At 38.7% G+C, this 23204-nt stretch overlaps 1 protein-coding gene across 4 annotated transcripts in view; it reads right to left on the bottom strand.

Moving 5' to 3' along the window:
• The window catches only part of ADGRB3 (adhesion G protein-coupled receptor B3), a 669464-nt gene that overhangs the window by 186747 nt on the left and 459513 nt on the right, over positions 1–23204 (bottom strand). For all 4 annotated transcript variants that reach the window (XM_069974585.1, XM_069974587.1, XM_069974586.1 and 1 more), the window contains one exon: positions 5816–5859. In XM_069974585.1, coding sequence (XP_069830686.1) covers positions 5816–5859 — 44 coding nt within the window. The remainder of the gene's footprint in view (positions 1–5815; positions 5860–23204) is intronic.

The raw sequence follows: 23204 nt of genomic DNA, 5'->3' as shown, positions 1-23204 counted from the left end.
CAGACTGAAAAGAAAAGAAGAAAACAACACTTCCTGCAGGACATACAGCATCTGATAAGTACTAGAAGACTTCAGAGTTTTAAATAGAAGTAAATAACATAGCTATATAATTTTCTGAAACCAGTTTATTTAAAAGAAAAAGATTTTCCCTGGACAACCCATTTAAACATACACAGCTAATAGAATGCATGCTTTTGATAAAAGTCAATGTAAACGCTTGCCCTTTGACAGTTGAATCCATAGCAAAAATGAACTCAACATACATCTCCAGAAGGTACTTTTGACATACATTTGGGCAAATATTTTCTCATTGTATTCATAAACCTCACAGGGGTTGCCTGGCAAAGTTATTTTCTATGTAGTGCCCTTGTAGATGAAAACTAAAAAGAAAACAACAACAACAACGGCTTTTTCAGCCAATCCACTACTTTAGGTACACACACACACCATGGGAGAGAATTTATGAAGACCGGCGTACATGTCACACACCTCTTAGTAAATCTGGACAGCCGGGTGCCCGAACCTGTACCCGGCGCACTAAATCTACACCTGCCTTCAGCATGTGTATATATTTTTTTTATTCAAATCTTTATTTTTACAATTTTATAAAAAAGAAACAAAAATATTTTACAAAAGAAATTCAAGTACAAATACAAACTTGAACAGCGTGTACATTCCAAATACAAGTACCAATAACCGTTATGGCCCAAAAATTTATCAAACCCACAACAGTATCAGTATCCAGATCCCTTGGCAAAAGCATAGTTATATAGCAAAAACAAATACTCTATTTATAACTTAAAGGGCAATCGCCCTAATCATTTTCACAGAAAAAATGTACACATTGTATACCTTCTCTTATCCCCAACCCCCTCCTCATGATTTAGGCCTCCTGCCCACCTTACCATGCCTCAACCAAGCTCCCCCTGCCTGCCCATCGGGTGAGCGGGGGATACGGCCTTCATACGCCAGGGAGAAGGGGAAAATCTGTGCCTTCTCCCTGGCGTACGCCTTGGGCGGACATTTCATAAATGTCCCCCCATATGTCCTGAAAAAAAGCAAAAACCCTTTAGAACACATCATACAGATGGGCCCCTCCTTACCTTTTCTTTTAGCTCCACATATCCCTAAATATATGTGATAAGATGATGAGGTCACAAATAAAAACAGAATTTTGTGATTTTACCCCCTTCAATCAAGTGGATATATACTATTCGAGGATACTTTTGAGGGGCAAACTACCCCGTGGTGCCACTAATGTTTCACCATTGGGAGGGGGATTAACTACCATATGGGGCTCCATTACGGAGATTAACTACTATGTGGAGCATCATTAAGGGAATGAACTAGTATAGTACACTATATTGGGGAACTATTGGGAGGATTAATTGCTATGTTGGCACTATTAAATGGTGGTAATGTGTGGTCATGGTGCAGGTGCAATATATGTCCTCTGTGTAGTTTTTTTTTTTATTGTATGTATTACTTGTTTCTAATAAAAACATGATGGATCTTCAGAAAAAGATTCAAATATTCAGTTAAATATTCAGATAAATAATTAAATATACAGCAGGATCTTTCTAAATGCAAACACAAAAGCAGAGAATAGAAATAAAAGATATATACAAATAAAATTAGAAGGACACAAAGAAATAAACTACAGGTACACCTACATGACTCTATCATTAGACATAAATGAGTACAGAACTCAGTAGGTGGTGGCAGCATGTTGTGTATCTGGGGCATGGGGACGGTGCTGGGGTATGATTTATGCTCAATTTAAGAACGTGAAAGACTTTGAGAGTGAAAATAGATTACCCATTTATAGTAACCCAGATCATAAGCTGCAAAAGTGTGTACAACGCCAGAATAAAATTAGTGGTGTATCATATGCTCCAAATATAATACTGTACAGAAACTTCCTATCATCTGAGTGGTGCTTTATACCAACAGTGTAGAACCCTGATAAAACCATAAGGCATTCATATTCTTATTCTATATTATTATCACAGTTTATCCACATACAGTCCAAATGATTTCATCCACTTGATAAACCCTGATATATATCTGCTGGCAAATGGAAAACTCTTTGCAGTTTTGCTATGCTGGTAAATTGTCAAGAAAACAATCTATATGCTTCTTATCGAAGGGAAAACACATGGACAACAATTGCTAACTGCTGCGGTACTGCGGTTACTGTACTCCGCTCTACTGTTGGGATAATAGAAAATATTTTTTTTCTATTTTTTTTTATATATAATTGCTTACACACATGTCACCTTATTTATCAGAATTTTCTTATAGAAAAATAGCCATGTTGCAGATGGCATACAATAAGAGATCAGCTTTCATTGGTTTTATGTGTTCTGAAATGCAAAGCTTTTCTGTGATTGGATATTATTAGAGAAGAGTGAAACGTGAGCATGCTTTGGCCCAATCGTTCTGCATCTGAATACCGGTGGCTGAAGAAGTTGAATGCAGCCCTAAAGAGTCCTGGAAAACATGGACATCCATGTTTTTCAGGACTCCCTAGTGTTACATCCAACTTCTTCAGCCACCAATATTCAAATGCCGAACGATCAGACTGGAGCTTGTATTTGGCATGAAGACATACTGTACACTGCATATGATGATAATTTAATCTGTTTACTTGCTATATTGAAGTGTATTGCCTTCTACCAAGTGCTTATCTTTTTATCAATATTCATAGTTTTAATAACCTACTTCATATGCAACAGGCAGCATTTATTCACTTTCATAAAATTCACTTTCATAAGATCAGTCAACGGTCTTCCAAATCACCAATCCACCCATAAACTCCAACTATTCCTTAGTTCCTTAGTTAAACTTAAAAGCAATTCTTTATATACATTAACATACTACTCACAATAAGTAGCACAATCACGGGATGCAATGCGTTGTCCAAGGTTTTATTTATGCTACATCTCCCTTCACGTTTAAGAAAGGAGGATTTCCTCCGAAATGTTGTGTGCATGATCATTTCGAAGCAAGCGATCCTAGATCTGCCTATTCGTAAAGATGTATCTTTGCCACAAAGTATGAATGACACATTGGCCCAGGTCTATTGATCTATCTGAGACAAAAATTGGACACAAGCAACTAATCATAGTGTAGTCTGAGTATCTGAGAAATGAAAGCTAAGCTGTGATTGGTTGCTATTTATCTGTGTCCAATTTTTCTCTGTCTCCGAGCCATTGTGTCTTGTGAATATACTTAAAAATGTCTATACCACATCTCTTCATTGCTTTAGAGATGAGTGGACTGAACTTCCTGAAAAGAAATTTGTGCCAAAACTGTGCCAAAACTTTTTGCAAAGTTTGGAAAAAGTTCGGAAAGCTGGCGTTCACTCATCTAAAAAACAATAAAAAGTTTTTCTCACCTATCTGCGTTCCCCTGATGTCTTCCTCCAGGTGGCCACAGCCATCTCCAATCTATTTAGCCAGTTAACGACTGAGATGGGACATAGCCACGGCTAGTGATCGGCTGAGTGGGCTGTCCCTCTTGTCACTGTTGTTTGGGAAAGACCGGAGAAGAAGGATACCGGGGGAGCACGGACAGGTAAGAATAGATGAGCAATTTTTTTTTTAGTTGGACTAAAAGAGCTAAACACATGCAATCATTTATCTGTTGGGTTTTGTTTATCTGTGTGGTTCGTTAAAGGTTTAGTTCGGATGAATCCAAACTTAACGTTAAAGTTTATCAAACCTGCCAAACAAAACCTTTGAAGAGTTTGCTCTTCTATACTTTAAAGTGTGAATAGCTATTCTAAAACTTAAGGTAAAGTAGTTTCTTTAAGATACGGCACCACTCCTAACCTTAGTTTGTGTGTGATATTGTAGCTCATTTCTAGTGAATGGAGCAATTAAGAGACAACAGCCCAAATGCAAAAGTAAGTAATTTTGGTAATGAAATATTAGCAAAATTTCTCAATTTTGCATTGTCTATCAAACACAAAAAGTTTTAGAGATGAGAATACCAAATGTAACCCCTGCTATAGTGAACGTGATTAAACCTTCGACAGAAATTGATATGCGCATTTTAGAATCTGCATTGCGCGCTAATTTTCCGCAATCCACAAGATAAGATTTGTATAATCCACTTCTCCAATATTGTATTTTGCTACAAACTTTACCTGTGCAAACCAGCAGCTAAACTCGGGATCATTTCCACAATGTGTGAATTAATACATACTGCATGGTTAGTAGCAGTGATCTAGACATCGCCCCAAAACCACCACAGAATGCTACTGTTTTTATTCAACAGATTTGCCACAGTTTCATGACATTCACAGAAAAAAACAAAGCAATTTAAAGTCAAGTCAAAAGTTGAAGATCTTGGCTTGCCTCCTCTCTTGAGACCCACTGCGATCATGTGATATAGCCAAGTAAAGAAAGACTGTAAACAATAAGGGTATGTATACACTACCGAAGTCACGACAGATAACTTTCAGTGGATTCCATGTGCATTCGGGCTTGGAGTTCCACCCGTCCCATAGGCTCCATTCTATGCTCAGGCAGATTCTGCAGTCCACCCAAAGAATTGACATGTCAATTCTTTGGGCGAACGTCGGAATCTGCCTGAGCATAGAATGGAGCCTATGGGATGGGTGGAACTTCAAGTGGGAGAATGAGCTAGAAGTCATCCGTGCGGATTCTGTAGTGTGCACAGGGAGTGAATTAGTTATTAGAGAGTTATTAGGGAGTTATTAGAGATGAGCAAACCTTAAGCATGCTTGGGTTCTTCCAAACCTGAACATTGTGCATTTCATTACCGGTGGCTAAAGAAGTTTAATGCAGTCCTAAAGCTGCCTGGAAAACATGGATACAGCCATATGCTATATATATGCTTTCCAGGACTCTCTAGGGCTGCATCCAACTTCTTCAACCATTGATTATCAAATGCAGAGTGTCCAGGTTCGGATAAACCTATGCGAGCTCAAGTTTTGCTCATCTCTACTGGCTATATCTTGTGATCATAGAGGGGTTTCAGGAATAAGACCATGTGTGATCTAAGGACATTGCCTGCCTATATTAGACATTATGGATTAGTCACATAAAGCCAGTTCCTCAATGATACGTGCTATCATCCCTTGTTATTCCATTGTTATAACTGATTTACAATACTACTCATTTCAGCAGCCTACTATACAATGCGGCAAGTGCAGATGATGTACAAGGTTGATAAATGCGATCACTGTATGTGTAAACCACATTTCCTACAACATGTATTGTCACCTTGATATAGCACTGGCTATTTGGAGATGGTAACAGACAATTGCATAATACAAATGCCAGGTAAACATTAACAGATGTCACCTGGTAGGTCAACATCTTAAAAAGACAAATTTCTAAGCTAAAAAAAAGATCTTACAAGATGCTATCTCTGCCTTTACATGTACTGTAGATTAAAGAAACTTAAACATTATTACTAATAGTAATAATAATAGAATAATAGTACACACACATACACACAGACACATGCACATACACACAGACACACAATTCAGTTCAATTGACTTTTTGTTAACTATAATATAGTAATAACAGCAGATTGTCTTTTCCTGTTGTTCCATTATAGGCTAATGTTGTAATTTTATTATGATTATTTCTCATCAAAACCTTGCTAATCCACTGCTGAATGAACCAGAATAATAAACATAAATGATGATAATAATAACAATAATCATAAAATATTCCAGCTTGAAATCACATCTAAACATAATGCAAGAAACTATAAAATTATAGAGGAAAAAAAAGAAGCGGATAATAAATAAGAAAGTGAAATTGCCACTTACGATTTTGAGTCATCCCAGAGAACACAGTATGGCTTCAGAGTACCCTGAAAAAAAAAAAAAAAAAAAAGAGAATTAAGATGATTCTTTCAGCCTTTGTACTTTTAAATCAGAAAACATCAGTGTGTATACTGTTAATTTGTGTTCTTTCAATTAAATGGGAATACCATCATTAAAGGATATTATGCTCTGAGGGGAAAAAAAAAACTAAAAATTGTAGCAATCAAAGGACTTAGAAAAAAAGTTTTCAATATGCAGATCATTGATCTCAAGACTAGAGATAAGCAAATTTACAGTAATAATGAAGCTGGATCCATTCCTAAGAAACTGGGAGAAGCTTCCCAGGACTAGATTTAGCTTTTCCCAGCACCCAGGGAGGAACAGCAGTCAGTTAAAAGGCAGTCAGCTGATGAGCAGATTGTAGAGATAAGAATCGTTCCCCCCAAACCAACGCTATCATTATGGTGGCGGATATGTGACCCGGCCCCTTTAACCCCCGGCGCCCACAGCCCCAGCCCGGAGCATACATTACCTGCTCGGAGCCGCAGCTGTGTGTGAGGCTCCCGGCTTTCTTCGCTTTCCATCAGTCGATCAGTGCACGGCAGCACTGATTGGCTGATGAGGAGCGAGGGGAGCCAGGAGCTTCACATAGTCGTGGCGCCGAGCAGATAATGTATGCTGCAGGCTGGGGCTGCGGGCTCCGGGGGTTAAAGGCCCTGAGTCACATATATGCAGTGGAATGAAAATTCCGCTGCGGGTATGTGACTCCATAGAACTTCACTATACCAGGATCCGCAAATCGCAGCGTTAAATCTGCTGCGAATCTGGTACATGTGAAGCTACCCTAAAAGATAGTTTTTATGAAATGGACAGCTCCTACTGACCAAAATACCGTGCATGACAATAGCCAGACATTGAAAATGAAAACATATTTACACGTTTTTTTTCTTTTTTTACCGTGTTTAACCAAAGACTTAAAAAAAAATATAATAATAATGGTCATTTTGGCTAAATTTTTTCTTTCTTTTTTTTTTTTTTTTACCTCTTCTCCCGACTGAACTAATATAAACAAATAGTCTAAAACTAACACTACTGGATGTGGCTTTTCCCACAGCAAGAAACCAATGCTCAGCTTAAATTTTACCAGCTCTTCCAGATATTGAGCTTGAGCTGTAATTGGTTGCTTTGAGGAAAAAACAGACAGTGTGGATTTCAGACAGCTTGATAAATCTGATCCATTGTGCGTCTACTAGGGGTTGTTTTGGTGGAGGAAGTCACATGACTGGCCGTTCATGGAGGATAGTAATGATATTATGGTCATTTCAGGACTCAGGAGTTCAAGATAATAGGAGAAAAACAAAACAAGTGGCAACAGTCACTTTGGCTATTGTGCCAGGGCTGAATAGTTGTATTCAGCCTTGACTTCTTTTCTTCTATAGAATTGAGCAAGAATGACTGCAACAGTAGTCATGGAGACCAATGCACTGTATCTTTTCAGCTACAGCTTTCCTTCAATGGCAATGTGAAGAGAATAGGTAGTCTGTTACTATACTGATGTCTGTAATGGATTTCAGCACCATCTTAAGGACTGGATGGCAGTCACACTGGCCCTGTGCCTTGTACTTATGAGAGTCTGGTTAACCAAAAACTACCGAAAAATAGGTAAACTAAGAAATGAATCACATTACTATCGCAAAGTTAAAGCATTACTGTCACTGTTACTTTTGGCATGTCAGAAAGACAGTGTTCAGATCCCAAGTTATTGCTGTAAAGAGCCAGTAAAACCACTTGGGTGAGATATCCCAGATGGGTATACTCCTTAAATGTTATTGCTACTGTATAGGGGGCATTTATTAAGACTGAAAAACTTGTACGTTGGTCTTAAATATAGCCCTGCCTCCAATTACCGCACCAGAATTACTTAGAGATGCAGGCCTGGTGTACGCTAGAAAATAAGACGCAAATCAACACCCACTCCATTGTGTACGCCAGAAGCGCACAATGATAAATGTGCTCTTAGGTCTCTGAACAAAATACCCATGATATTTATATAGAAGGGAATTGTTAGGTAAAGGCGTTCAAAAACTTACTTAAAAAGATGGTAATTTTTGCCGCAATTTAATTGACTTCAATGCAATGCATTAAAGTCAATGAAATGATGGACATCCAATGCACACAGTGTATAAAATGACGGATGTCTGCGCGGACATCAAAATAATGATCATGATAATTATTTTTGTATGTCTTTTGCAAATGCTGGACGCTATTTGTTAAGTTTTTTTTTACTGCCCTTTGACCGTTTTTACTATTAAATTCAATGGACTTTTCAATTAAAGACACACCCAAAGGGCAATTAGTGCACCTGACCTAGAATAATGTACCAGCAGCCATCACTGTACTGACGGGAGGCCAATCCTCAAAATAAAGGAATTTCGAACTCAAAATGATGAACGTAATTTTTTCTTTTAAAAAACGGAGAGGAAAAAAATTAGTGGGAACATAGCCAAGGGAACCTTCCCATTTGGATGTGCAATCTTACTAGTCATGGAGCTCACTGTCAATTGCTTATGCTAGAACATCTAACATGCTGTTACGGGCCAGTTCACATGGAGTAAAACTGGCGGAATTCCATGTCATACTGGCAGTCTACGGAAGGGTTCACGCCTTCTCTCTCCACGTGGAAGAATTGACATGTGCGGAGAGAGGAGGCGTGCGAGGCCTCCCATAGACTGCCAGTATGACACGGAGGCTGGCGGGATTCTCCGCCGTGGAATTCCACCAGTTTAACTCCGTGTGAACTGGCCCTTACATTGCATGCTCTCCTATCACTACAGAAAAGATGCAGTAGCATCATTAGCGGGAACCACAAGGTGTCCAAAAATTAAGTAAACAAAAAGTGATGGAAAAAGTTTATTTTTTTTTTTGTAAGTATATTTAAGTATGTTTAATATTCGATAATAATAAAGTAAAAAGTGCAATTTGTCGAGGTCAAGTAATCTAACGTAACAACACATTTCAATGTCCTTGGTGTATGATGCACATAATGTAACAAGCTGAGATTGACTCACTCTATAAAAGTCACTAAACAATAAAAACAGAAACCTTCTTTTCCTGCATATAGCAGCAGCAATGATAGGAAGACTAAAACTAACATAGGAAATGAATTCTACCTTTATTTACAGTACTGTGTCAGTTACCTACCAGATCAATGGCCTGTTCCTAAAATGATACTCATTAGGTTTGCCTTCCCAGAACGGCATATTTCTTTTTCATGATAATTTATTAAGCTGTATAATTTCATAGCAGCTGTATAATTATCAGATAATATAACTATGTCCAGAACGCAGCGCAGGCTCTGATTATCATTGATAGGCTCTAGAAAGGGTTTTCACAGTGATATTAAATTGGCTTCTGCATTCATTTTCTATGCATATAGAAGATGCATGCCTAGTATGGAGGCCTATGCCTCCAGCTGCCAGTGTAAAAGATTGGCACCATGGTACCATGGCAGATTGGCATCATTGGCACCAGAACACAGAGATGAAAGGTCAGTGTTTTCCATACATGTATGGCACAGAGCATTATTGGGCTACATAGAGGCCATGTCTTTAAGAAAGCAATGGAATAATGGGAACTTTAGTCCTTTAGGCCATGTTCACATAAGATATAACACCGGCTGTTCTGTGACCCGTCCGGGTCACAGAACAGCCGGTGTTGCCGTAGATCATCCCGGCCTGTACTGCAGTACAGGCTGGATGATCTTCATTTCTGGTTAATTCGGATGTGGATGCACCCTGTGCGCCCGCATCCCAATTCACTATAGCACACAATGGAGCGTGCGGCTGGAGCTGCACTCTCCATTGTGTGAAATGACATGTCTCTGCGACCACTATTCATGTCAGTTTTTCGTGCGGCCGGATGGAATTCCGGCCAGAGCATATGCTATGTGTACACTCTGGCTGGGATTCCATTCATTCAAATACAACATATGTTTAGCATAAACCACAGCCGTTGTTGCAAATTGCAACAACGGACGTGATTTATACTAAACATACATTGTGTAAACATGGCCTTACATGGTAAACCTGTCCACAGCAATAACTTGCAAAATAAAACAATGTAGCCAAGAGCCAAACAACTAAATGAAAATGGGAAAAAACACTACTTATAAGCTATAATATTATAGTTGTTAGGATTGTTATACATACAGATCATTTTCTGTATTTTTTATACATTCAGATAATCCCTTTAAGCTCAAAGAAAATTAGAATAAACTGGAAACCGCTATAATGCAGATCAAAAGAAGCAAATATTTGAGAGATGAGGCTGATTATGCCAATGACCTGCAAGATAATAAAATAGCATATGATCCCCTAAATGAATCCTAAAATATTGCAAAATAAAGCCTAATTGCATTTCTCATCCAAAAGAGAAACAACATTTTAATTTTAAGTCATCTGAGCTGGAGACATCTGATTCAATTTATTATAATTTTTTTTAGGATGTGACAGACAATTTTTAGACAGTGTAGTGATGTTCTTTCCCTCTGCCTTAACCCCTTAAGGACCCATGATGTACCCGTACGTCATGGTGCCCTTAGGGGATTCAGAGAGGGGTCAAGTCGTGAACTTGCTCTGAAACGGGCCACCACTGGGACTATGGTATTATTACAGTATATGTGGGCCGTTTACAGTGCCCAGTTATATAACCACTTAAATGCCACATTAAAATAACTTTTAAACCCCATCAATGCTGTTTTAGTGGCTATGACACTAAACCGTCTTGATGCTCAATTACTGTGGGCTCCAGCACTCTATAGTAATTGACCACTGATCTCAGAGATCAATGCAGTACATATGGAGTGCATTGATCTCTAACAGAGATGTTTATTAGTGTTTTAATTAATGAAAAAAATCCCTACTACTAAATACAAGGGAGCTATGTTACAACAATGTAGATTTTGGTGGGTACAAGACGATACCAAACAGTGGGTCCAGATGGAGTTAGAAGTGATGGACAGATACCAGCTCTTGGCATCTATATGAATACCTAACTACAATTTACCACAGGATATTATAAAACTATACCCAACTATAGAAATTGGGTTAAGAATCTGGAGAAAATTTGTGAGTTCACAACTACCAGTTTATCCTTGTTTACTATGGTAGATATAAATCTTACATTATGGATGAAGAAAGGTATCGGTATAGTGGGTGACATATTTATAAACAATATCTTGGGTACATTTGAAAATATTTTGAAAAAATTTGGACTACCGAATTTGGAATTTTTCTAATATTTAAGGGTGCATCACTATTTAAATACTCTAACACTATCTAAGAGCCAGGCGGTCTCCCCTTTTGAGAGGTTCATTAGTAATAAACTAAATTCTAAGGGCCTCTCTTTATGTTATAAAGAACTCTTAAATGCACTGAACCCACACCAATTAATCTTTGTTAACAGCTGGGAGGCAGAGCTAGGGTGTAATTTTATGGCCTCTCAATGGTAGCTAGCTTTCAATATCACTAAAAGGGTGTCTAACTTTATCAATCATATAGAAATAAATAGAAAACTATTATACACATGGTATAAAACCCCTAAAATACCTCATAAAATATACCCTAACTACTCAAACCAAAGCTGGAGATGTGGGTCAGAGGAAGGGTCTATGATGCAAATTTGGTGGAATTGTAAAGAGGTAAGGCTGTTTTGGAATATGATACATCTACTAGAGGAAATAGTGGGAAAACCCATTGGCTGGTCTCCAGCTATGGGTTTATTATCCCTTGAGTTAGACTCTTATTCATGGGATGACAGAACCATAATAATCCCTGCATTATAAGCCCTGTCCAGAGTATGCATGCAGAGTAGGGCATAAATAAGATATCACAGGGGCCTGACCACTGGGTAACCCCTCAATCTCAAGAAATTGCATGCTGTTTAGATGTTGAGATTAACAGCGGCTGCAGCATGTAAATAGTTTTTGCCTGCCTCATTGGTAGTTCAGTGGGAAAATTGCCACCCCCACTCAGGTGGGCTTTAAACTAGCTGTGATGCATTATTAGTGCATTGCTCTGTGCATTATGCGTTTAATGATTCCATTCTAATGATACAGAAGTTTAATAAACTTCTTCTTATGAGCTGAGTAATTTGTTTTTCTTCACATATGCAAATAAGCAGCAAGTGCCCATACTGGGCCAGTAACCTGAAAAGCACATGGGAGCTGTCAATCAAATGCAGGAGGAGGAGGCAAGCAATGTTATGGGATTGAAATGTTGGGCACGTATTGGCCCCTCCAGTGACTACTTGCTGGTCTTTTGCAAATATGAAAACATTTTAATTGCTCGATTTTTTACCTATGCATATAAAAGTTCTTTTAAAGTAGCACTGCCAAAATATATATATATATATATATATATATATATATATATATATATATGACAGTGCTACTTTAAAAGCACTTTTATATGCATAGGTAAGAATCGAGCAATTAAATAAATATATATATAATATATATATATATATATATATATATATATAATTTATTTATTTTATTTATTTATTTTGCAGAAATCAGTAGTAGGCTATGTTCACACAAAGTTTTTTTTTAGCTCTGTTTAAAATGACGTCCGTTATTTTGATTCTAAAATAACGGACATTTTTTAGTCTGTCCCCCCCCCCTTAGTGCAATGACTGGTGTTGGTACATTATTCTAGTTTGGGGTTGCTAATTGCCCTTTGGGTGCTGCTCAATTGAAAAATCCATTGAATTTAATAGTAAAAACAAAGCAAGAACGGTGACAAAAGAAGAACGGTGTGTGAACAACTAATAAATAACGTCCGCTGTTTGCAAAAGACGTCCGAAAATAATGTTCATGTTCATTATTTTGATGTCCGCGGCAAAAACATCCATTTTTCAATGCATTGTGTGCATTGGCCGTCCATCCTCCAATTGACTTCAATGCATTGCCATTGCTGTCAGTTAAATCGCGGCAAAAACGGACGTTTTTTAAAATAGAGAAATTGGATGTATTTTCTCAATTTTTGACATTGTATGAACATAGCCGTACAGGCGATGTTAAGAAACTTTGTAATTGGGTTTATTAGGCAAATATGCCATTATCTGCATTAAAAAAAGCCTTTCCCCAGATCCCCCTCCCTCCTCTCTCTCATCCACTGCTCTTTATCAGGAAATCTCAACTCTTTTCAAGCCCTGTGTAACCTATGGAGAGGGGAGGGAAGAGGAGGGAGGAGGGAGATTAGTCACCAGCAGAGAGCAGAGAACAAAGGATTACACAGTGGGAGCTGTATGAAAGCCAGTATTCAGAGGTCAGAGAGGTCAGTGCTGACTGTCAGATGAGATAGCCTAGTGATGTAGCTGTAAATTAACTCTTTGTTGTCCTGTTTTGGTGCCCCGTCTCCCTCCACCCCTCCCCTCTCCATAGAAAACAATAAAGATGGGGGAGAGCTTAAAACTGCTTTTTCATTATGCAAATGCATTTTTCGGCTAATAATCCCAAGTACAAATTTTCTTAAAATCGCCTGTGCTATTGATTTATGCAAAAAAATATTAAACGACATTGACACTTTAAGCCCTACCTGGTACTGTGATTAGTTATGCTATGAGAAACCACCAACAGACTTGCTTTAAGCTATCATCATGTTGGATTTTCAGAGAATTGCAAACCAAGAATATAATTGAAGACAAGGGAAGTGAATGAAAGTGGATGCTACTACAGCCCTCCCCTTTTGTAAGAAAATGAATTGAAAGTGGATAGACATGTATGATGAAAACTACTGATCACTGGCTTAGAAATGATTCCATGTATTCTGCAATGTAGTGCATTATGCAGAAAATAAAATGGTTCTTGTAATCCATTAGAATTTAGCACATCATTTTTATAGAAAAGAGAAAGACAATAGTAATTGTTTTATTGTATCAAGCCAAGCCTATTGACCTGCACAATATAATGCTGACAAAATAATCAGTGATAGATTGAAACATATGAGCCTTTAAATCCTAGTCCTTAGTTTACATTTTCATTGGATATTTATTCTAATTTGATGCACAAATTGTTAACGGGTTATCTGGGAATGATATATTCTTTATTTACTGCATATACTGTATAGTGCCGTATATTCCATAACAGTGAAGGCTATGAAGACTTATATCAGTCTTTATCTCCGATAGGGCTCACAATCTGATTTCCCTTATTACTTTTCCATTAATTTTTTTTTTCTTTTTTCTTTTTTTTTGTTTGTTTCCCTGCTTATGCCACTACATATCTAGGTCTGCTTGCAGTCCATCAATGGCCATCTGGATGATCCAAAGCAAACATGGGAGAAGGTCAAGTGGTCAGAAGAGACCAAAATAGAACTTTTTGGTATCAACTGCACTTGCCGTGTTTAGAGGAAGAAGGATGAGTGGAATCCCAAAAACACAGTCCTAACATGAAGCATGAGGCTGGAAACATCATACTTTTGGGGTGCTTTTCTGTAAAGGGGTCAGGACTAGAGATGATCGAACATCGGGAAATGTTAGGTAATAGGCTGTATCCCTGTTTTCCAGGCGGTACTCGGGCAGTCTCCACCTTCCCCACGGAACAGGAAGGCATCGGGAATCAAATGTTGAAGGTTCGAGAAGGTTTGAGTTCGATCGAACCTAACATTTCCCAATGTTCGATCATCTCTAGTCAGGACAACTGCATTGTATTGAAGTGAGGATGGGGCCATAAATAGCAAGATTTTGGCTAACAACTTCCTTCCCTCAATAAGAGTATGAAGATGGGTTCTGGTTGGATCCTTCAGCATGACAATGATCCGACAAAGCCATGGCAATTAAGTAGTGACTCCATAATAAGCATTTCAAGGTCCTAGAGTGACCTTACTTTACCCTTGTAGAATGGCCATTATATTATATTACAGTTCCCTGGCAGTGGCCATTACAGGAAAACGTATGGATTCCTAAAATTCCATGGAAAGAAAAAAAAAAACAGACATGGCAGCACATCCGTATGGCTATTACTGATCATTTGCTTCTCAGCACTATTAATACTAACCTCAAGAGTTAGTTACAAATTGATCCAAGTGTATAAGCCCAACACACCACTTCCAGGTTTCTGATTCATGTGGGTCCCTAACCTAAATGGCGCAGAATTGTGTGGCAACCACCACCACAGCAGCAGTGTCCCACGAAGGAGTAGCCCAGTAGTCCTGTAACCCTCAATGCTACCAGACATAACCCTCTTAGTGGAAAGTTTTTGGATGTGCAACCATGTTTTTTCTCCCCATAAAATATGGATTCCTATAATCATTCTTGGTAATTTCAGAATTTTTAAAGCCTAACTCATAGCGATGTGATGATAACTGGACTGAAGTCCCCATACATTGAATGTATGTTTTCCCCATATTAAAGGGTTTTCTGGGAAAATATAAATTTTTTGCACCTATAGTAGAGAATAAACACTGATGCATTTTAAGAGCTACAGTACAAATGTTTGGCAATATGAATGTCTAAGCAGTTTCTGAAAAATTACTATTGTACATTAAAAAGACCTTCCCAAATTTCCTAAACGTCAAGATAAAGTTACAATGCTTCTTGCCATGTCAGCGCTGCTTGGCAGTTTTCTAATAACAACCTGTTAAAGAAGTAAGGACAGTGTCAGAGGATAATTAATGGCCCATGTCTTATTCTAAAACCAAATATCTAAAAACTGGCCAAGTTGATGGAGTCTGAAGAAAGAATTGCTACAAATACAGAAAAGGTTAATGAAATATTTATACCATTTATATTTAATTATATGCTTGCTCGCCAAATCTATGGGTCTCTTTTAGCTAAAATAAACATTTTCTAAAAATCTTTATAGAGTATTTACACACTCACCAGGAAAGCTACTACATTGTCATTTTTTATGAATAATTTGAAAATTCTATAGATTTTTTTATGTTAACTGTGGAGATGAGCGAATCACTCAGAAATCCGTTTTGCAAAGTTCGAGAATATTCGTACGAATTCGCCAATACTTACGAATTGCATACAAACACATTAAAAATAGTGGGAAGGGAACATGTTCGTAAATGTTCGTACGAACATGCCGCTAATTGTCCACATTCGCCGATACGAACACTTTGTTCGATGATCAGAATGATTTTAACAATCATTTTCGAACATGCAAACCCTTATCTCATGATGTACGCAACTGCGTAATATTCGCAACTGTACAATATTCGTGATGGCGTAATGTATGCAACTGTGTAAGTGTAAGCTAACATGTGCGTTCACTATTGAAGCCGCCGTGTTTAGGGAATTTGCAAAGTGAATCTGGCGAATTCACGAATCGCAATGAGGCGAATTAAACTCCTTATTTGCTGCAAATCAGAATTCGTCAGATTCGCTTCGCTCATCTCCAGTTAACTGTCTTACTGTCTACTGTGCTTACTTAAAGGGGTAGTGCGGCCATCCCTTTGCCATCTTGCGCCAATCGCAGCTGAGCACAGTTATGACAAGGCAGAGGAGGGACGGTGGCAGCGACACGGATCAGGTAATGTATAATGCACCAACACTTCCGGGTACACGTGCGGGGGTGGTGGGACACGGGAAGGGGGCGATTCACAGACATAACATACATTACAAAGTTGTATAACTTTGTAATGTGTGTAAGGGTACAAACACACACAGCGTATACGCTGCGTATGTACTGCTGCAATACGCAGCAAATACGCAGCAGATATGCAGCAGATTAGATCTAAATAACTGAACACAGCATCAAATCTTCACCATCAAATCTGCTGCGTATACGCTGTGTGTGTTTGTACCCTTATTCTGTGAATAATTTCTGAGCGCCGCACTACCCCTTTAAAAGGTGTTATTTTACAATAGAAAGGTGCCAGAATCTCTTTCTAATGATTGTTTCTCTTTTATACTATTTTTATTTATTGAGTTTTATGAAAACATTGACTGGAAAATATTGGACTGTTAGAGGTGAGCGCTGAACACAATTTTCCATATCTGAATATCTATCAGTGCATGAAAAGCTGAAGTGTGAACCCATACAAATGAAAACATTTGTATTCTCTATAGAAGAAGCACAAGGCAGAGAGAATTTGTTTTCACTTTAGCCTCAGGTTTTTAGACCTGAAAATATTTTATTATTTCAGTTCTCTGACATTGATTTTTTTTTTGTTTTGTTTTGGCTGTACTTGAAGAAGTGATGTTCTATCATTTCACATGTTATTGAACACCTTCAGTAGTACAAATTTATGGTCATGTTTCTAGATATTGAGGGGTATTGTCAGGATGGGAAGATTTTTACATTTTCATGCATTCTGTAGCATTTCTGCATAGCATTTGGCTCTATTACATATTTTACATTTAATAGTAAAATTAGTAGATATTGAATGCTCCAGAGCTGGAAATCCATGACACTTCTATAAATAATTTTAGCTTTACAATAATAATCTGAATCATGTCCATTCAGTTCATATCTTTAGTACAGTATTTACACCAAAAATAATTATATCATCCCCAGAAAAGTAATACCTATGAACACCTTTGCATGCTAAGCTGTATGTGTGGTTTTGTAGTCCAATGGCCAAAACCTGCAATTTTTGGACGGTTAAAGAAGGAAAACGTATTTAAAGAGTGACTATCACTTTGTTCTGTGACACGGCTGGTGTCAGTGAAGTTCATCCCGCCTGGTAACGCAGTACTGGCCGGATGAACTTCATTTCTTTAGATTTGGGATGCGGGCACATTCTGGTGTGCCCGCATTCCAATTACCCATAGACGACAAGGTAAAGTGCGGCCGGAGCCGCACTTTACATTGTCTGCTCTACCAGTCCTGTGCAGCCGCTATTCAATGAATAGCAGCCGAACAAAGCTGACATGTCAATTTTTTCTGCGGCAGCAAGGAATGCTACCCAAAGTGTATACAGAGTGTATACTCTCCAGATCGAGATTCCATAGTGATAAATGTGATTGGCAATTTAATTAAATAACGGCCGTGGTTTAAAACTTGCAGGAGTGTGAACTTAGCCCAACTGTGTGAAATACCAACTTTTTCATGCATATCTATATAACACAATAATTTTATGTATACATTGCAAATAAATCATACAAATTTAGAATAATTAAAGATGCCTATAAATACTAACATAATCATTAGATTAAATAAAGACACAAACCCGTCAAGTCTAATTTATGAGGCAAACAACTCTTCCCCACTTTCTCCCCCTTCCTCATCCCCCTTTTCTCTCTTCCCTAATTTCCTTATCCTTTTCTTTCTCCTTTCCTTTTATTTCCTACCAAGACAGAAGTTCTTACTGCTGTGCACATGCACACCAGACTATTGTCATCCTGAGGAAGACTTCTATTCACATTATAAGGGATGCACTCTGCAAATACTTTGCTGTATTTTTCTAAGGGATTATGACACCATTTCCCCATAATTACATTTATCTCTGTAATTTCCTGCTGTGACACTTCTAGTTTCTGTGGTAACTATGTTCTTTGACTTATACTGTATATATATGAAGAATTGCTAAAAAAAAAAAAAAATTGTCACTATAACTATTTAGTTACCAGATAGTTACACTATATATTTTTCAATAATGGCATCTAGGTCCTTCTTCACTTGTTAATTGTGAATTGACAGACCCAGTGCCCAGTCATTGCCACATACATAAGAATAGAGAAGAAAACTACAGCACTCCTCTATATGAGAAAGCAAATTAGTATGCTTGCATGCTTCACCAATAACCAAAGCAACGAAAAAGACTCACGCTGGAGTCAAAACATCGCTGTGGTGAATGGTGAAATAAAGCCTGTGAGTTTCCTTTTAGATACAAAGGACTGCTGGAGTTTTCTTTTATAATCACAGTGTTCCATAGCATCACCGCTCTTATTGGTTTTGAAAGAGAGGCATTTAAGGTTCAAAAATAGGTGCTGTCCCTCCAAAAGATGGACACTTGGTAAGTATTGGTTGACTTATACCTATATTCACACTCCCGACTCCCTTATCTTGCCAGGTGTCCTCTTCTCCTGGTACGTCACGAGCTGGGTTGAACATCACAAGTGGGTGGGATTTAGCCCGCTCAGCCAATCACTGTCTGGCTGTAGGGCATTCAGCAGCTGAGTCCTGATGTAACGTGGGAGAGCTTAATAGACAGCACTGAGCGGGACTCTTAGGAATGTGCAGTAGCCTGGTGTGAACTGGGTCTGTTTTTACTTTTTGTCGGACACACCCGCTTGCCTTTCAGCCTCCTGGCAATGCAGGAGTTACACTGCTCACTGCTAGCTTTGATTGCTACAGCTGAGCAGTGTTTTTCGATTGACACATGCCTCTGCCTGTCCGGAACCTTGAGGATCAGAGAGCCGGTCCAATGGGTATCCGGACCATGCTCTTGATCCTCCTTAATGAAAGCAGTAGCCAGTATCTCATTGCTGGCTATTAAGGTTCATGCCCTGATCCCAGCTCCCTGTCTACTCCTGAGATTCCTGTTCCTAATTCCTCTGCTTGCTTGACTCGTTACCTGACCTTTGACTATCCCTTTGTTCTCCGATTTTGCACTGCGTTGCCCGTTTAGTTCTGACTTGGCTTGTTGACTCTCCTTTATTGTGTTTGTCTGTCTGTCTTGTTCTGTGTTACACTTATACAGTATAGAGCATGTCTTCGTGGTTGTCCGTGGCTGCCTAGGGCCGATTAAGGCAAGTAGGTAAGGACAGTGGGTGAGTTGAGGCTCAGGGCCCACTGTCTTGTCTTGTCCTGTCCCTACCTCCCCAGCCTGACAGGGACAGGTTAACATAACTTCTTTGTTATGCTCTCCCAGACTGAATGTTATTTATTTTATTTTTTTTGCCCCGCACCGGATTTCCCTTTAACTCATCTCTAAACTCAACATAAGATGCATGCCTGAGAATACTAGTTTTCCATACAAGAGGATTTGGTAATGTTTGTCTCTGTTTGGACACCCAATCTTAACCAAATTAGAGGTAATGTACTGTAAGTGTGGACACATCTTTTGCATGGGGTAATTTGTAGCTTAAGAGTTAATTGTAGGAAATCTGTGCATTTTGGTTATAATATTTTGTGTTTGTTATGTAAATGCTCTGGTTCACTAAAATATTTAGGTCCAAACTTCCTTCCAGGCAGCTCCAGACATGCCCACAAGTGCTCAGTACACAGTTTTTTGTTTTTTTTTCCTTTAAACATGGAAGCCGATGGAAGAAAGATGTCAGTGAATGTCCTCCATCACAGACATCCATTACATACATGCTATGATCTTTTCTTAAGGTACAGTGGCAGCTATTATCCAGAAGGCTATCATAGCATCTGCTTAACAGATAGGTCTATGGGACAGGAATGCCACAGTAAGGCATCTGTATCAGCAACTTTTCCCGGTTTTAACATTAAACGGAGGCTATAAATGTGATGTGAACAGCACCTAAAATGTAGTAAATGTAAAAGAGCCTGTCCTACTAATGGTTCCAAAAACACTTGCAGTAGATAATTGAAATAGCGGCACTCACCCGATCTTCTCTTCACGCTTTATTGTAGTATAAAGTACATAAAAGTCCACTCGGACGCTGAACAGGTGAGGGAGGACAAACAAAGGTGCACAAAGCGACAGCAGTTTTGTGCGCAGGCGCACTTCGTCATGGCTGTTAACTGTTAGCCGTGATGAAGTGCACCTGCGCACGAAACGGACGTCGCTTTGTGCACCCTTGTTTGTCCTCCCTCACCTGTTCAGTGTCCGAGTGGACTTTTATGTACTTTATACTACAATAAAGCGTGAAGAGAAGATCGGGTGAGTGCCGCTATTTCATTTATCTCCTGCAAGTGTTTTAGTTACTACAAACTGTGATTTCTATGCTGAGCACCACCTGAACCCTCATTGATTACTCCAGCTGTGTGAGCGTATTTCTGCTGCAGTGTGTGATTTGAATAGTTCCAGTCCCTGTGCGTTTTCTGTTGGTTCTACTAATGGTTCCCTTCAAATTAGAAAACTAATCCAGTGTGATTTACTGAAGAAGCCCATTCACGTTTTTGAAATTTGAGTAAATTTCCGGTAATTGCTTACAATAAATGATACAACATTGCCACATTAAATTTGCACAAAATGTTATCTTGTGATGAGTTGATTTATCTTTATGTATATACTTATTATTAATCAGTTATTAGCATCACTGAGCTGCATGCTGATGGCTGACCTACAGAAATCATGTAAAATATTGCTTCAAATTCTTGTCCTCTATTAGCATAATAGATTACCATTAATCATTCAAAATGACACAATGCGCATGTTAGGACATCATTTACATATTATAATGAAACAACAATGAGTTTTGACACACAGCCCTATTAACTATCAAAACATAAAGTGAGAATTTATCAATATACTTTTTCTAGTAACTTTAAAAACTTGATTAATAGACTGTAAAGTTGGAACTCAAAGGGAGTTGGGAACTCTGGATAATTTCTGTGACCACAGATTAAACGTTTCTTCCATTATATGGAAACATGTTTGGAGGCTATATGAAATAGGAAGAAGATGCTTGTGCCGTTTCATAAAATAAATTTTATTTAATAGGATATGTAAAATTAAAATCCAATTCATTGCATACATTGTATTCTTCTAGCTACCTTGATACAATGTGTTCTAGTAGTGTGACTTATTGTATATACATTATATGTTAATTGTTTGTTTATTCCCTTTAACCTCTTAATACAAAATCGCTTACTTCTGGGGTTGCTGCCCGTTCCCTAAACCCTGTGTACATGTACGTGAATGACTTGAACTGTCGCTGTGCGAAATAGTGACGTGCAGTGACGTCATTGAGTGTTTTCAAGTCACAGCTTCCACCCAGGGAGCTATCATCACTCACCTCAGCCGGGGATTGTTGCAATTGGTCCGTCATTTCCTCTGACAGATATCGCTGCCCTGATCTCCTCTGAGTGCGGGAGGAGATCAGAGTTGGGAGTGAACAGCAGCCCCAGCACAGTAGAAGAAAACACAAACACACACAATCATCTCTTCCTACTCTGATCATTACCTGTTCACTGGTACTGTATCTAACTGTTGCCCCTGACCCCTGTTACTCTACCTAATACTAATAGTCACCCTTGTCCCCTGTTACTAATACTTATCTCTGTCTCCTGTTGCTGTACCTGATAATCTACCTTGTCCCTTGTTGCTGTACCTGATCTTCACTCCTGTTAGTATTCCTTAAGATAACGAGGGTGAGGAGGAAGACCTGGGAAGCCTAGGGCAAGAACGATCTAGGCCTCCTCTCTTTAACACTGCACCACTGGATTTAAATATGTTTTTTTTTTAGAAAATAATGGTATCAGTGGCCAAACGGATCCCAGGACAGGTCATGTATTAAAGCTGGCTACCCAAGCGGGTTTTTTTTTTTTGGGGGGGGATAGGGGGGTTGCGTTTGTGCACAGATTCACTTTAGTTTATGTCCACACAACGTAAAAAATAGAAAAAAAACATCTGCCATGTCTATTTAAAAAGACATTGGTTTTTGCCACAATTCCATTGACTTCAATGGAATGCATTACTGTATTTTTCTGACTTTACAAATCACCTAAATAGAGATGACCAAAGCAAATCAAGCGAATCAAAATTCGCTGTAAATTGGGCCATCGATTCACTTCGTTCTGTAAACCGAATTCCCACCAATTTGTTATGGAAATTTTCAAAAACAAAACAAAAACAAAAACGCACATGCTGTCTGGAGCGTCACTGGGCGGGAGAAAGGGATTAGCCATAATCCCTAGCGCCCGTCCAATAAGCTTCAGGCCCCTCTGTGATGCCAGCACCTCACCCTCTATAGAAGGCAGTTCATTTAAAGAGGTGGCCAGTCGGCTGTGTGTGGAGGAGAGACCAAGATGGCAGTAGACAGGTAGAGCAGAGCAAGGAGAGATTGTAGGTGATTGTTTGTTGTAGCTGCCTACCAATTGTCCAATTTAGCAATTAACTGTGGGCCTATAGGGATTCACCCAACGGTGCTCTCAATTCAATTGTAAAAAAATATTCCTGCAGTCAATACAGCAGTATCGGCTGCAGGAACGTGCCGAACGCCACCTAGGGACTGGCAGTATAGCACTGTCCTATGCAATGGACGGTGTTATACGATGTGTCAACGTAGCCTTAGACTGTGTAGTCTAAGTTTTTAGAATTAGATCATTTTAGTAACTTTCGGCCTATGTGTCTTTATATCATTTCATAGAAGCAATATGAGATTTCTGTGTCTCTTCCTTAATCTAAGAAAAACATAGAAAGCAAGAACCCAGGAGGTAAAAAAAAAGTTTGCTTAAGGTTAATAGGAAAAAGAGTGCTTCAGTTTTTCACTCAAGGTAAAATGTCACTGCTTTTCAGCCCAGCGG

This window comes from Dendropsophus ebraccatus, chromosome 6 (assembly GCF_027789765.1).
Source record: "Dendropsophus ebraccatus isolate aDenEbr1 chromosome 6, aDenEbr1.pat, whole genome shotgun sequence".
Lineage (NCBI taxonomy): Eukaryota > Metazoa > Chordata > Amphibia > Anura > Hylidae > Dendropsophus > Dendropsophus ebraccatus.
This window is presented reverse-complemented; position numbering and strand designations above follow the sequence as displayed.